Source organism: Lynx rufus, unplaced genomic scaffold (genome assembly GCF_022079265.1).
Source record: "Lynx rufus isolate CCGP_SWC_20201006 ecotype Redwood Valley unplaced genomic scaffold, mLynRuf1.p SCAF_15, whole genome shotgun sequence".
Lineage (NCBI taxonomy): Eukaryota > Metazoa > Chordata > Mammalia > Carnivora > Felidae > Lynx > Lynx rufus.
Window position 1 is genome coordinate 21,625,863 of NW_025814829.1, and position 15,311 is coordinate 21,641,173.

General features: G+C 52.3%; 1 protein-coding gene across 4 annotated transcripts in view; it reads right to left on the minus strand.

The window, feature by feature from the left end:
* Window positions 1-15,311, minus strand: part of ATP2B4 (ATPase plasma membrane Ca2+ transporting 4) — a 99,030-nt gene that overhangs the window by 37,980 nt on the left and 45,739 nt on the right. For all 4 annotated transcript variants that reach the window (XM_047076655.1, XM_047076653.1, XM_047076656.1 and 1 more), the window contains exons 2-5: window positions 13,877-14,537; window positions 2,066-2,263; window positions 1,194-1,451; window positions 366-491 (exon numbers count right to left, since the gene is read on the minus strand). In XM_047076655.1, coding sequence (XP_046932611.1) covers window positions 366-491; window positions 1,194-1,451; window positions 2,066-2,263; window positions 13,877-14,069 — 775 coding nt within the window. In that variant the 5' untranslated portion in view covers window positions 14,070-14,537. The remainder of the gene's footprint in view (window positions 1-365; window positions 492-1,193; window positions 1,452-2,065; window positions 2,264-13,876; window positions 14,538-15,311) is intronic.

Below are 15,311 nucleotides of genomic sequence, written 5' to 3' on the forward strand. Positions count from 1 at the left end.
TCAATAAATAAATGTACAGTTAAAAAATAATAATCAAATCAAATCAAATAGACCAAGCAGATTGGGGGGTAAGGAGAAAAGTGCGTCTAACTGCTTTAGGGTAAGACTCCTTCCCCCACCCCCACCCCCACCAGCAGCGCCCTACCAAGGCTCCTAGAGCACTTGCTGTAGAGAACCTCTTTTAGGTTGCCCGATAACCCTGTATGCAACCCACCGATATGCTGCTGCCCCAGATGAAGCTAGGGGAAGGAGAGGGGGTAGGGCCAGAAGAGAGAGCGAGGCCTGGAGCAGGTCTCCGTAGCCTGGCTGGCTGGGGGAGGTAGAATGGGAAGTAGAATGGGGGCCGAAGCAGCCAGAGGCCATACCTGAGAGCAGCATTGGGTCCCTTTCCACAGACTTCTTGACATGGTCTGATTCCCCAGTCAGAGAGCTCTCGTCAATCTTGAGATCATTCCCCTGGATCAGTATCCCATCTGCGGGCAGTAGGTCACCTAGTGCACACAGGGGAAAGGGCAACAGGGAAAGAGGGGAGGAAAGAGCTTGGCAGAGGGTAGGAACCATCCAACCCCATTTCAGGGCTGCTTCCACGGGCCCTGCCCATAGGGCAATGGCCCAGGGGGGTACCTGGAGAGCCTCTGAAAGATGACTTCATCTCTGACAACCTGTCAACTCCTTATGAACTAACGGTTACTTCTCATGGCCTCAACATTATGGATTTTTTTTTTCTTTTTTTCTTTTTTTTTTTTAATTTTTTTTTTTCAACGTTTATTTATTTTTGGGACAGAGAGAGACAGAGCATGAACGGGGGAGGGGCAGAGAGAGAGGGAGACACAGAATCGGAAACAGGCTCCAGGCTCTGAGCCATCAGCCCAGAGCCTGACGCGGGGCTCGAACTCACGGACCGCGAGATCGTGACCTGGCTGAAATCGGACGCTTAACCAACTGCGCCACCCAGGCGCCCCAACATTATGGATTTTTAACCCTAAGACACACAGGGTACAAGTCTGACACTTTTGGGGGAGAGTTTCTTCTTTCTTTAGATCCTTCTCCACAACCTCCTTCCCCTGACCTAGAAGCTAACACGATTGCGGTCTTATCTTTTTGGGTCTTCGGTGATTCCCAGCCCCCTATGCCAAAGGACCTAGTCCTCAGATAGGGAGGGTGCCACAGGTACAAGAAGCTCGAGTTCTCACCGTATTTGATTTGGGCGATGTCACCCACCACGATCTCAGCCACGGGGAGCTGGATGATGTGACCATTTCGGATCACGGAGAATTTCTGTTCCTTTTCGATGCGGTTCTGCAGCCCCCGGAATTGCTTCTCTTTGCTCCAATCATTGAAGGCAGTCACCAGCACCACGATGATCACGGAGAACAGGATGGCTGCCCCCTCAATCCAGCCGGCTTCTGCCTCTCCTTCATCTTCCGGGCTACTTACGGGTAGACCACACTCTAGCCCAGGGAAAGGAGAGAGTGGAAGGGTCAGCTGGGGGCCTTTTGTTAACATTCAAAACGGAAGTAGTGTCTCCACAATCCCCAGAACGGCAAGTCAGGGAAGGAGAATAATAGAAAATAAAACCCTTGGGTAGTAGAGCCATCCTCTGAGGGTACTGGAGGATGGCACGATTGGGCACCGTCTCGTTGCCAATAGAATTATTTGCGTGCTAGATAGCACGAAACCTGTCATTGTCAATGACTGGCCAGTCGCATGTGCAGAACTTATGATTCCTAACGTGGTCAGGCTCCAGGTCGTTGCTATTTCCCATGATGCCAAATAGCTGGCGGGGGGCACTGGGAGAAGCAGGTTTTGTTGGTTGGGTGAGGGTAGAGGACTCCTGATATTCTGCATGAGGATTTGATAGGAGAAGGGGAGGGAGACCCTGGAATCAGGATGGGTTGGAAGAACAGCTTACTAGCTACTTGCTGGTTTTCTTTGGAGAGCCCTGCCCACCCCCCCCCCCCCCGAACTTTTAAGCTACACCCTGCCAACTGCTAAGACCAGTGCTTATTGGAGGTGCTGGAAAGAATGCCGATCAGAGCTGCGCTGGGCTGCTGTGGACACTCACGTTCATTTTCTTCACCGGGGGGCCGATAGAAGGACAGGACGAGGGAGATGATGGCTGCAATCTCCAGGATGATGAGTGTGACATCTTGGAGGGCTTCCCACACTAGTTCTAAGAAGGTCTTGGGCTTTTTGGGGGGGATAAAGTTCTGTCCGAACACGTGCTTACGTTTCTCCAGGTCCGCAGGGTTCCCAGACAGACCTGGGAAGGAGATACGAGTAGGATGAGCAGGTGAGCAAAAAGGGGAAGAAATGAAGGACAGAAGAAGGAAGTTGAAAGACCGAAATAAAGACCCTCCGCTTCCTGTTCTGCCCAAGTATGAGATCCAGCCAAGGTGACCAATCTCCCCACTTTGCCCAGGACGTGGGGGGGAGGGTGTGTGTGTGTGTGTGTGTGGTACCTTCAGTCTCAAAATGGGCAAACTGGGACAAGGTGGTCACAGGCGGCCACTGGCTGCTGCTCTGTCCCCAGGGTAAGCTAACCTAGATCTAACACCTCACCGCCTCCTCCCAAGGATGCTGTAGGCTCCAGCTCTGAGAACACAGACATTCAAACGGTCCCTGGGGCTGACAGAACTTTCCTCTCACATTAACATGTAACTACTGGTGATGATTCTACAACAGAGTTAGCTTCCATCCACTGCCTCACACACAAAGGCCCGGAAGAATAAGCTCTCTGCTCAAGGTCACGCTAGGAAGCTAGGAGACAGCCGGACCAGTTGTCCCGTTTGGAAGTTCCAGGGGCTTTAGGAGAACAGGAGAGGCTTTCGGACTCCCAACTGTGGCCATCCCCTTGAGGCACATGTTCCCCCATTGTGTCACCTCCCCCACAGACACAGACACACACCGCTAAGAGGTGCTACCATTCTAGTAAGTACTGTGGACTTAGAGAAGTACTACTTAGACTAAGTATTAGGTATTAAGAGAAGCACTATTATTCACATTGATTGAAAAGAGAACACAAAAGTGAAGAGGGAAAGTCAGACGGTATGCAGTCCTTGATTACCAGCACGCTCCCCTCTAGCACATATGCTTATAAACCTGCATGAGTGTGCACCCATATTCCAGACATGTTCCAGAGAGAAAAGGGATAGGCAGAATTATTCCCTATTCTCAGTGCCGCCTTTATTTCAGGACTTTTTTTTTTTTTTATGTCTATTTATTTTTTTTTTTTTAATTTTTTTTTTTCAACGTTTATTTATTTTTGGGACAGAGAGAGACAGAGCATGAACGGGGGAGGGGCAGAGAGAGAGGGAGACACAGAATCGGAAACAGGCTCCAGGCTCTAAGCCATCAGCCCAAAGCCTGACGCGGGGCTCGAACTCACGGACCGCGAGATCGTGACCTGGCTGAAGTCGGACGCTTAACCGACTGCGCCACCCAGGCGCCCCTGTCTATTTATTTTTGAAAGAGAGAGAGAGTGGGGGAGGAAGGGCAGAGCGAGAGTGGGAGACACAGAATCCGGAGCAGGCTCCAGGCTCCGAGCTGTCAGCACAGAGCCCGACGCGGGGCCTGAACTCATGAACTGTGAGATCGTGACCTGAGCCGAAGTCGGACGCTTAACAGACTGAGCCACCCAGGGGCCCCCAGGCCTTATATATAGGCTCCTCTGCTGGGCCCCAGGAGGGGGTTATACTGTAGGGGAAGGAGGGAAATCCTAAAACTTCAACGGATGCCAGGTGGCATTTCTCAAGTTGTTTACCCAGAGCAGCAGATAAGCCCTGGGCTTGGCATCTGGAGCTGCACTGTTCCATGGGTTCCCACCCACAGGCAGGGTGGGGCGAGCTTTGTCTGGGGAAAAGAAAGTCCTAGCAGAGGAGAGTTAGAATCAGAGGGCAGGGACACTCCATGAAGCCTCACGAGGGAGAGCAGGGGACAGGAAGCTGCAAGGAGAATTGGAGATGCTGATGCCAGAGGGCTGCTTCACACTTTGGTCAACAGGAAGGGCTATTCCCCCGGTGGGGAGGGGGGCGTGGCGTGAAGGCAGACCTCTACTGTCCGTCTCCGCTCAACAGGACCCAAGAGTGGTATCTTAAGTGGCAAGAGGAGAGATTTGGGTCAGACCTTGGGAAGGTACTCGGACAGAAAGAGACTTGGGAAAGGGGAAACCAGAAGGGGTGTTGCTTGTAGGGTCTGAGATGGCCTCCATTTCTGCATCCAGAAGACAAAAACCATCAGGAGGGGTATTCAAGATACTCCCCTGTCTGGGAGGGTAGACGAAGGACCCTGAGTGGAGGAAAAGTGTGTGTGTGTGTGTGTGTGTGCGCGCGCGTGCGGGGTCGGGGGGCGGTGGTGGTGAACTGGCTTCCACACTGTTGGAGTTGGGGAATAGAGACCACTCTCACCTGCCAGTGCTCAGTCTGAGAGGGAAACGGGGAGCCGGTCAGGGAAGCGGTGCCCATATTCTAATCCAGGGCCTCCTGCCTCCCAGTGCCCAGATTTGCCACCCTGGCCTCTGGCCGAGTGGCGTAGCCAACTCTGTGGGGGAGTGGGTTTGGCCAAAGCACTAGAAGCAAGTTGGGCTGCTTCCCAGAGGCTCCCTGCCTCCACCGCACTGCAAAGTCGGGTTCCCAGTGGGAAGGGGAAGCAAGGGCCTGGGAAAGGAGTGTTTCTGGGCAGGGCATCGTGACCCCCAGGCAGGCAGAGGCGGAGCAGTCGGCGGGTCCTGGCCGGTTCTTTCTCCCCGAGGACCTGAGAGAGCGAGGCTGTGCCAGTTTGGGACCGCTCTACTGGAGGGCCAGGTTTGCTCGAGGGAAACAGGAGTTCTGATCATTTGTTCGTCTCCCCGGGGACGTTTCTCAAGGAAGCAGCGAGGAGATGCCATTGCCCCCTTACCAAGGTGAGTAGATGACTGTGAGGGCAAACCAGATATCAGATACTAGAGGTCATCTTAAGGGACATCCCAAGACCCCAACGGAGGCCAAAGCCACAGCAGCAACAACAATCTAGCTGAAAGCACCCATCTGAGGTCATCCTGCCCTCTCTGTTCTCAGATTAATACCCTGTGACCTCCCTCTTTCTCTCTCGTGCTCTATCCATTCAGCCAGCACATCCTGGCAGCTTTATCTTCAAAATATACCCAAGGTCTATTCCCTTCTCACTTTCCACTGCCACCGTCCTGGTGTGAGCTGGCACCCTCTCTTGCCTGGGTGATGACGACTGTCCTCTAACTGGTAACCTTGCTCCCACCCCTGCTGTCCTGTGCCCCGTCTCCTCCCAACACAGTAGCCAGAACGATCTTTTTCAAACCCAACCCCTGGCACTCACCTACTGGTGGCTGTTACTTGGAGTGAAAGCGGGCACCGGGGCCTTTATGATGGCCCGTAAGGCCCCTCAAGAGCCCCCGGCCTCCCACCCCTCAACTCCTACTATTTGCTCCTTGCCCAGCGAGCCTTCCTGCCATGCCCTGAACGCGTTCGAGAAGCTTCTATTTCAGGGCCCTGCAGTAGCTCCTCCTTGGCTCAGCTTGCTGTTCACTAGCTCATTCTCTTACCTCTTTCCGGTGTTTGTACACCGACCCTGACCTCACTGATTTAATAATATGGCTTCTCCGCTCCAGCACTCTCGATCCCCTTATGCTGTGTCACTGTTTCCTTCCACAGGTCTTCTCCCCTAATATGTTATATGATGTGTTCATTATGTCCGGCCACCCCCCCCCCCCCTCCACGAGGGCGGGAACTTTGTCTTTGTTCCTTAGGTCTACAACAGTGCCCGGCATTGTACGCATACAAATGTGCTGAATGAACTGAATGGATGAGTAATAAATCAGGTTGCTAACGTTTAAGTGATTACTAGGTGCCAGATGCTTCACCAGGCACATTGGTGCCTTCTCGTTCAGACGCTGCAAACCCCTATGAGACAGTTACTGTTAACCCCATTTTACATATCAGCAGACTGAGGCCTGGCGAGGTTATGTAACTACTCGGGCTCGTATGCGACACAGTCTATTCCACTCCCCAGGAAGCAGCTGCACGCCCACCTACACGCAGAGGGGGCTGGGGCGTGGAAGCGGCTTCGTTCCAGGGTGACTAACTGGTCCCGCTTGGACCGGGACTTCCCAGGTTTGGGCCCCGAAGCTCCCGCCTCCTGGAAACCACCCGGCACCCCCTGGGTCCCATGGCCGGTGGCCCGCGTGCCGCTTTCCTCTGCGCCTCTACGCCATTCAGCCCTGATCCCACGGTTTACAACCGGGCCGAGTTAGTGTCTCCTTCCTGTCCTCAGGGATGGTGCCACCGGGTCTATCAGAGTCCAACCTATGAATCTCGCACTCGACACAAGGTTCATTATGGCCTTTTTTGGATCCAAGCAAACCAAACGACACACATTACGGAAAACAGAAAGGTCAGGCCTTGCTCTTGCCTCGATGGCCTCCAAGTCACACACGAACTTCCTGTTTGCCGTTCTCTCTCATCTCTCTGCTCCACCTTAAGGCACCCTAAGCTGTTGCAGTAGCTATCTTAAGAAGTCAAGTGGCCGTCCCAGTTCCCAGTGTGCCCTGAGGCAGGGAGGGGCCCGTGGGGACTGTTAGCAGAGTAGCCTTGGGAATCCTCACTCCGACTTGTGGCAGGGCACGGGAAAGCCTGCGGGCCTGGGAGCTCAGCCAATCCCCAATTTTGGGCTTTTCATTCCATTCTTCCTGCCCCCAGAGGCTCTCGGGCCCTGCTCTCCACAGAGGTAACTTCGCATAAGTCCTTGTCTAGCCGAGGACAGGGTATTAGACCCTGATCTCTGCAGTGGCTTCTCAAATACGCAGCTTCCTGGAGAGAAGCTTGGCAGGGAGAGAATGCTGGAAACACAGGAAAAGGATTTCCCTTAGAAATACATCAAAAAAAAAAAAAAAAGAGAGAGAGAGAGAGAGAGAGAGGAATCTTTGTCCCCAAGAACATGGGAGAGAGAAAGCCCCACCCAAATCAGGAGTGCTTTTGGCTCTAAGAACCAGACTGAACACATGAGCTGGGAGAGGCGACAAAGAATGTCAGGCTCTGAAGTCATCGACCCTACCCCGTGCTGGGGAGTTTCACGGCCCCTGCCCAGGCTGGCAGGAGACGGAATACGCAGCAGTGGAAAATCTGTGTCTGCTGTGGGTCTGTGCGGGGAACCAGGGCTTGGGAGGAGAGGCGGCAGCCCGGCCCTCAGTGGCCTGGCTCCAGCAGGGAAGGGCCAGGGCCAGCCTCCCTGGGACGCCAAGCGCTGTCGGCAGCGGCACCCCTCACGAGAACCAGCTCAGCCCCAGAAAGGGTGGGGCTGGGTCAGACATCACGAGGGACTTCCCAGCTGGCTGAGTTATGACACCTTGCCAAAGAGAAGCAGACTCATCTCCCACACACATAGTACCAGGGACAGGTTGCCCTGGGTGGGGTGGAAGGCAGCCCTCTTTGGTACAGGAGAACAGGCAGCAGAATACCTTTCAAGTCCTACCTTAAAAACCTTGCTTTGGGGGGGCTGAGGGGAGGGGGAGCTCGACATCAGCACAGGGACCGCAGGCTTTCGGCAAATGCCACGACCTCAGCATCTCTAGCCTAGCACACCCACAGCTCGGAGATGTGCTCTCTGGCTGCTGGACCTCCAGCCCCTAGAGAGAAAGCCATCTCCTCAGGGTCACCGCAAGAGGATGCCGGACTTGGGGAAGAATGGCCCCTTCCTGATGCTCAGTGCACACAGCCTCGCAGCGTCGGCAGGGAGTGTCTCCCTTCGTCTGGCCCTCCTCTCCACGCCTTTTCTGAACACCCCAAAGCTGGCGCAGAGCAAGAAAGCTCCCTGGTCTGCCCTCCGCAGCCCTCTGCTCGGCCACCTGCTCCCACACCGCACGCGTGTGCTTCCCTCCAGTGTCACGCTCCCCGGTGCTCACACGTCAGAGCTAAATAAAAAGAGTGAAAGCCCTACTTCCAAGGGTGGATGCGACATCTGCCTCGGCCCAGGAGGGAGTGCTATCTCTCTCCCCCACCGCCCCTAGCTGATGTTCCATGCAAGGCAACAAGAAGGTCCAGAACGAAACAGAACTTGCAAGCTTTTCTGCTGAGCTGCGAAAGGAGTGCGGCACAAAGGGTTCCCGGCCTGGAAGGGGGGGCAAAGCAGTGGGGGGAGGGGGTGGTTCTCAGGCTCAGGAAGACTCATCCCCTCTCCCCATCAAGACTGCCCTGTCCCCTGCCTGGCAGCATTATGCCAGCCATCCCAGAAGCCCGGCTCTGGGCAAGGAGGGGCTGAACCGAAAAGAATTCACAGAGCCTGGGGTTGGGCTGGGGAGGGAAGGTCCAAAGCTGTCACGCACTGTTGGCCTCACTCAGCCCTGGGCGCACAAATCACACAGGGGACTCCCAGGATGCAACATGGAATCCCCTGCAGGGGGTGGAGGGGGGGGGGAGGCTCCGAGGGAGGGCGCTTTCACTCTCTTTCTCAATCACCTATTTTCCTCATTCCAGCTGTTGAGACTGCTTCCCCTGGGGTTTGGTGGAAACCTTTCCCACCCCTCCGTAAAGTACTCAGTATTTCTTTGAAGAAGTTACTAGACTTGCCTCTGCTTCTCACATCACAGCATAGCTGCTTTCTGGCTGTTTCGCTGGCCTGCCCACCTTCTCTTCCCTTCCCTCCAAGATGTTCTTCTGGCTTGAGTCTCTCTCACATCTTAAAGTAGCGCTAATAGATCTGCCCGAAGCACGATGGGCAGAGAGGGCCAGACTGCCAGCCTCTGCAGCCATGCCCACGTGCATTGCTTTCAGGATCACTTATCTGGCCTTTTTGGTAGCCAGTCGGTTGAGTGTCTGGACAAGAGTTGAAGGTGATGGCTGTGGGGCAGAGGGCCAGAGGAAAGAGAGGTGGCTCGGCTATGATTCTCTTCTGGAATTGACGAGCTCCTAAGAACAGGTAGTCTTTTTTTTTTTTTTTTTTTTTTTTTTTTAGTTTCTTTATTTTGAGGGGGGAGTCAGAGAGAGCAGGGGAGGGGCAGAGAGAGAGGGAGAGAGAGAATCCCCAGCAGGCCCTGCACTGTCAGTGCAGAGCCCAACACGGGGCTCGAACTCGCAAACCGTGAGACCATGACTTGAGCTGACACCAAGAGTCGGCCAATTAGCCGATTGGGCCACTCAGGTGCCCTAGAAGCAGGTGCTCCGAAAACACGCGATCCGCCCTAAAGACAGGGAGGAAGATATCAAAGAGGCCAGTTACCATCTTCCTCTTACGTCCGTTGCATCTCATATCCACTCCCCTGGTTCTGTACCCCTCCCCACCCCTACGCTAACATTCTCTAAAGCAGCGGCCTCTAAGTAGGGGGCACACAACCATCTGCTGGAGCGTGGGAGAAGCACTAGAACTTTTTATATGACTTCATCCACTTCTATTTCTTGCATCTCTTCCTATGTAAATAATACTAGTGTTAGAAGCATTAATAGTAATATAGTAGAGTTGTGGGTAAGCATGTATTATTTATCATGTGCTCAGCTTTTTTTCCAGATTGAAAATGCTACTGGAAGGGCGCCTGGGTGGCTCAGTCGGTTGAGTGTCCGACTTTTGATTTCGGCTCAGGTCATGATCCCAGGGTCGTGAGATCAAGCCCCGCATGGGGCTCTGTGTTGACTGCGGAGTCTGCTTAAGATTCTCTCTCTCTCTCTCTCTCTCTCTCTGCCCCTCTCTCCAACTTGCTCTCCCTCTCAAATAAAAAAAGCAAACAAAGAAAATGCTACTGGAAATTTCAGTCTGCACAGGGAGGAAGAGCCCATCCTAGCGTGTCCCAGCTCGTGGAAAATGGACAATGCTTGGTGGGACACGCCACTGACCTCAGAAGGCTTGGGGACAGGAACACAGTTAAACCCCAGAGATCTTAACATGGCAGGAAATATTACCCTAAACGTTGCCGTTAATGAACCAGGATGGTAATTCAGGCGGGACTGTCTTAAAACAGATTCTTTCCCCTCTTACTCCCCAAAGAATCTCAGTTTCCCAAACTTAGTGGCTGTCCAGTAACTATGCAGGGCGAAGACGCCGCCATTTTCCGTCAGGAACATTCGGCGAGTGCTAGCAGCTGCCATCGAGCACGGCCAGGCCTCAGCTTCCCCAGGCAATCAGAGGTACAGCGGTCCATGCTCCCAACTAGCCACGCCCACTGACGGGGCAGAAGCCACGGTTAATATTAGCACTGGATCACAATTAGACATTTTATCAGGCATTGAAATATAGAGCAAAGTTTTGAATTACCTGTGCTTCTGAGACTCTCTGTGTTCCCGCTCTAGCCTAAGAATAGTCTATTCTGTTCTACCCAGTCGTAAGAACCTAGGGGAGGCATTTAAGCCTTTGGACCTGGAAGGAGGGGAGGGGGATGAATAAAATTAAATCCCACCTGCCTCTAGAATTGTGTAAATCCAGTATAATAAAACGATGCTTGTGTCATAAATATTATAAACTCCCAGTTCCATAAGGCCTCTTAAAGCTATGGTTTAAAAAAAAAAAAAAAATCTGTCAGATCTATATAGGTGATGCTATCAACCCAACAGATAATAAAAAGGAAGGGTCATACCCTAGGAACCAATTTCCCCAGCCTTACTTCACCAGGTTACCAACTACCAGAATTCAAGCACCAGGTGAATTTCTTTATTCTTTTTTTTTTAATGTTTATTGATTTTTGAGAGAGAGAGAGAGAGAGAGAGAGAGAGAGAGAGATGCTGAGTGCAAGTGGGGGAGGGGCAGAGAGGGAGACACAGAATCCGAAGCAGCCTCCAGGCTCTGAGCTGTCAGCACAGAGCCCGATGCGGGGCTTGAACCCACGAACCGTGAGATCACGACCTGAGCCGAAGTCGGACGCTTAACCGACTGAGCCACCCTGGCACTCCTCTTTTTTCTTAGTCTGCAGGGGCCTCCCACAGGGGACAGGACTACAGTAGGTTGTTAGGCACCTCAGTGCGGTCTCCTGTGACCAGGCTGGCTTTTTACAGCATCAGCTCTTTGAGGCACCTGGAGAGTGAAGTTCTTTTCTCGGCCCTGCTGCACGAAACAGCTCAGCATCGCCTTTGTCTGGGGAGAGACTTCTGTGTCACAGCTCCTCTGTGCCTCCTTTTCTATGCTCGTATTCCTCGCACATGCGAGGAGGTCATTGTTGGCACGGGGGAATAAACATTACTCATGGAAAAGTTGCTTTCGGACTCCCTGCCTCCCCAGCTCCAGGACCGGCCCTATGATTAAGTCTTACACGGAAACAAATCAGGATACAGACTTGTGATCTAAGGAAGCAGGAGAATGGCGGCAGACGGCCGCCCCACTGGTAGGGGGACTGGCGTTGGGGCACGGCCGGGGCCCGCAGCAGCAGCGGCACCTGCCATCAGAAGCCATGGCTTTCCACCACAGGTCTGAAACTAGGAGTGGGGAGGAATCTAAGGGCATTAGTTACATCGACAACATTTGCTGTCTGATGGTGAGATTAAAGCAGCATATATGATGGCCTTTGGGAATGGAAGCTGTCTGGGAATCAGGGAGGAGACAGCAGCAGCTATGAGAAATGGATTAGGAAAACTGGGAGGAGAGTCTGGATCCTTCTATCAGGAGCGTCCCAGGTTCCAACTGATTTGGACTCCTGAGCTTTGCTTTGTGAGAGAAACGACTGGCCCAAGCCATCAAGAGTCGTATAGGAAGGGGAAAAAGGAAGATCCTGCCTGCATTCTGATGGGTCTCTCTAAACGCCTGCATTGCTCAGTGAAAATAGAATGCGAATAGCCTCTGTTTAAGGTCAACACGACTACAAAAGTGGCAGAATAAAGAAATCTAGCTGACAAGAAGCCGTGCCCAAAGGGCAGTCATTAGATTCTAGCCAGAGGGCAAAGACTGAGCCGTGGGAGAGCGACCAAGCCCTGCCACCTGAACTAGATCTCTTTGACACCCAGAGGTGAAAGGACGCCGTGGCCATTGGTTGCAGTCATACAAGCAGGAACCTCTCCAGAGGAAATAATACATCGCACTCCACGGGCACTCATACTCTGGCAGATACCTTCAGACATGTGGGCTCCATTTTTTTTTTTTTTTTAATTTTTTTTTTTTCAACGTTTATTTAGTTTTGGGACAGAGAGACAGAGCATGAACGGGGGAGGGGCAGAGAGAGAGGGAGACACAGAATCGGAAACAGACTCCAGGCTCTGAGCATCAGCCCAGAGCCCGACGTGGGGCTCGAACTCACGGACCGCGAGATCGTGACCTGGCTGAAGTCGGACGCTTAACCGACTGTGCCACCCAGGCGCCCCATGTGGGCTCCATTTTAATCTGAGACAGCTCATTAACTGAATACCCATCCTAAGCTTGAGCGCTGGATGCACATGATATGTACGTGGAATCCCAATATTTTAATCCCGATAACTGAATGGGCTAGGTATTAACATCGTTTTCAAGAAGGAAGAGACTCAGGGCGGTTAAGTAAACTGTTCAATGATACTCACTAAATGGGGGAGCTAGTGTTTGAACTCATGAGAGGTAGGAAACTGGATTCTAGCAGTCAAGAGAACACGGAAGGAAGCTCCCTCAGATTGCGAAGAAAACAAGACATGTTAATGTACAGATACCTAGATAAAAATCTCTCGCTCGTTCGCTCTTGCTCTCTCTCAATCCTAAAGAGTCTGGAAGAGAGACTTGGACTCTTGTCCGAGTCCAAGTCCAAACTTACAGCACTGGCTGGGGGTCAAAACTTCTTAGACTTGGCAAAAAATATGATGTAGGTTCCAAGGAAGGCTAGAAATAGTCTACTTCAAGAGGCTAAAGGCATCTGAAGGACAAGATCTTTTTTTTTTCTTAATATTTTTTTAATATTTATTTTTATTTTTGAGAGAGAGACAGAGACAGAGACAGAGACAGACTGCGAGTGGGGGAGGGGCAGAGAGGGTGGGAGACGCAGAATCCGAAGCAGGCTCCAGGCTCCAAGCTGTTAGCACAGAGCCCAACACGGGGCTCAAACTCAGGAACCGCGAGATCACGACCTGGGCCAAAGTCAGATGCTCAACAGTCGGATGCTCAACCGACTGAGCCACCCAGGCGCTCTGAAGGACAAGATTTCTGATTTACCTAATGCTACTCAGCCATGTCCTGCCTCACTGACGGGGCCAAGTAAGACCCTGTAACACAGATGCTGTAACCATGCATAAGTGACAAAGGAAGGTTCCTTTGATTCTGTCTCCATTCTGATGAGGCAAAATTTTACATTACCATGGCTTATTGGGCAACTGAAGTGAGCCAGGCAAGCACGAAGCCAGGTTTTCCGTTCTCTTTTAAAAGCACATTAAGAAGAACTATATTAAAGTGTGCCAGGCAGGGTTGAAAAAAGTCATCAATAATTCCCTGACACGAAGCAAAGTGAATAATCCAAAGATACGGTAGGTACTACCCTGTGATTTGCCCCCCTATTTCTAACTGTACACGATAGACAGATGCCACGTTGGGCGGATGCACTGGGTCACTTTTTTTGTGCCCGTTCTCCCCAGTTACACTGTGAGATCGGTGTGGGGCAGAATTGTATTTAAGTTCTTCTGTAATCAAAGACTGATATTGAATAAGAGACTTGATCACTTACTGATAAAAGCGTCTCTAACACAGACACTTGTAAAGCAGAGCCAAATCCTCTCCTTTCTGTACACTGACACAGAAAAAGGAAGAAAGTCCGACCGTCAGCGAACACCGTCGCTGGGAAAGAGATGGCTCTCCGTGGTCTCACCTCCTTTCAGAGGCCATGTTTTTCTCAAACGACCCAGATACACCAGTGAGGTCTCTTACTGCCCTCTCGAGAAGCCGGGAAACCATAGTTTTGAACACTAGCCACCTTCCTCTGATTCCCCACCCCTGGTGTGGTTTTTACCTTCCACGGGGTTGGTTTTCAGTCTACTGCAGAGATTCGTTACACCCCCGTAGTGGACGTTGATCTGGTTGATTGCGTCGGTCGAACGTAGCTCCATGAGCTTCCGCAGGTCCATTACTGTGCAGCCAAACTCCCGCTCGTGGCTCTCAACCATCGAGTTGGCCGGCAAGGTACGTTCTGTTGGGTTCGTCATTCTGCCTGCTGTTACCAAGCCCCTCGACCAGAGAAAATGTGGCTTCCCTTCAACTGGTCAGGAACTCCTGCCCTTCTGCCTCACTTCTTACTTCTTGCTTCTCTGGGAGCCTGGGTAGGAAATAGTTGGGCTGTATCTTGTGCAGTGAGCTTCAGGGTAGCAGCCTCTAGCCCAGATCCTTTTTTGTGTATGAAGCTCGGCAGCGAGGGGAGGAAGGGGATGGGGGAGCCGAGTGGAAGCCGGACCACGTGTCACGACGATTGGTGTCCCCAGGTGGTAATGGAAGCCGTTGTCCAGGGTAGGTAGGTTCCTAGCTTAGACCAGCTTGCCCAGATGGAGGTATAAACAGGATGTGCGTGTTACCATGGAGGCTACCTTAGCAACAACCGGCAACTGCGGTGGTAGAGAGGCGGCAGGAGAAGGAGGAGGAAGAGGAGGGCTCCCTGGATACCGCTGACAACTGGATCTCTGGAATAAAGATTCGAAGACAGACAAAAACAATTAGAGCAGCCATGAGGATCCAGCACCTGCGAGGCAAGAGGTACTCATTTTAGGGCTTAGATGACAGCGGGTGCCTGAGCTGAACCGATCGCCGAGGCCTGAGCTGAGGGATCAGACTCAGGAAGGGCCCGCCTCTCCCTAGGAGGCCCCAGCAGCCTGTACACCCCCACGGAGAGGAGTAATTTCCGATATACCCCAGTCTTCACATCACGCCATTCTCAAGCCAAGTGACAATCTGGCGACTTCAGGAACTTGGAAATAAAAGGTTTGTAACCCCTAATGGCTCTCACGCTCTCCACGTCTATCCATATGAGGGCCCCACTATGAACTCCTTTAGTCTGATCTTAACTCTAACTGGGGAGAAGAGGTCAGAAGAGGAGTCCAGACCAGAGTGGCCTGGAGGGTGGCCTGCCAGTCTGCCCCCCGCGCCCCTGAACCCTGCGCCCTGTACCCAACACCCACATTGACAAACCAGGAGGGCAACCTGATAGAAGATGCCCAGATGCTCCGGGGCCCCTCCGAATACTCAGCCTCCAGCCCGCTGCAGCTGTGAGCAGGTTGGGGACTACATTCAGGTCTTGGAGCTAATAAGCCCCATCCCTCCAAAAAGCTTTCACCGTCTCCGAAAGGGGAGAGTAAAATGCTCTGGCAGTTGGCAATCCAGGGTGCAGCCTTTCTTTCTTTCTTTTCTTTTTTTTTTTTAATTTTTTTTTTTTAATTTTTTTTTTTCAACGTTTATTT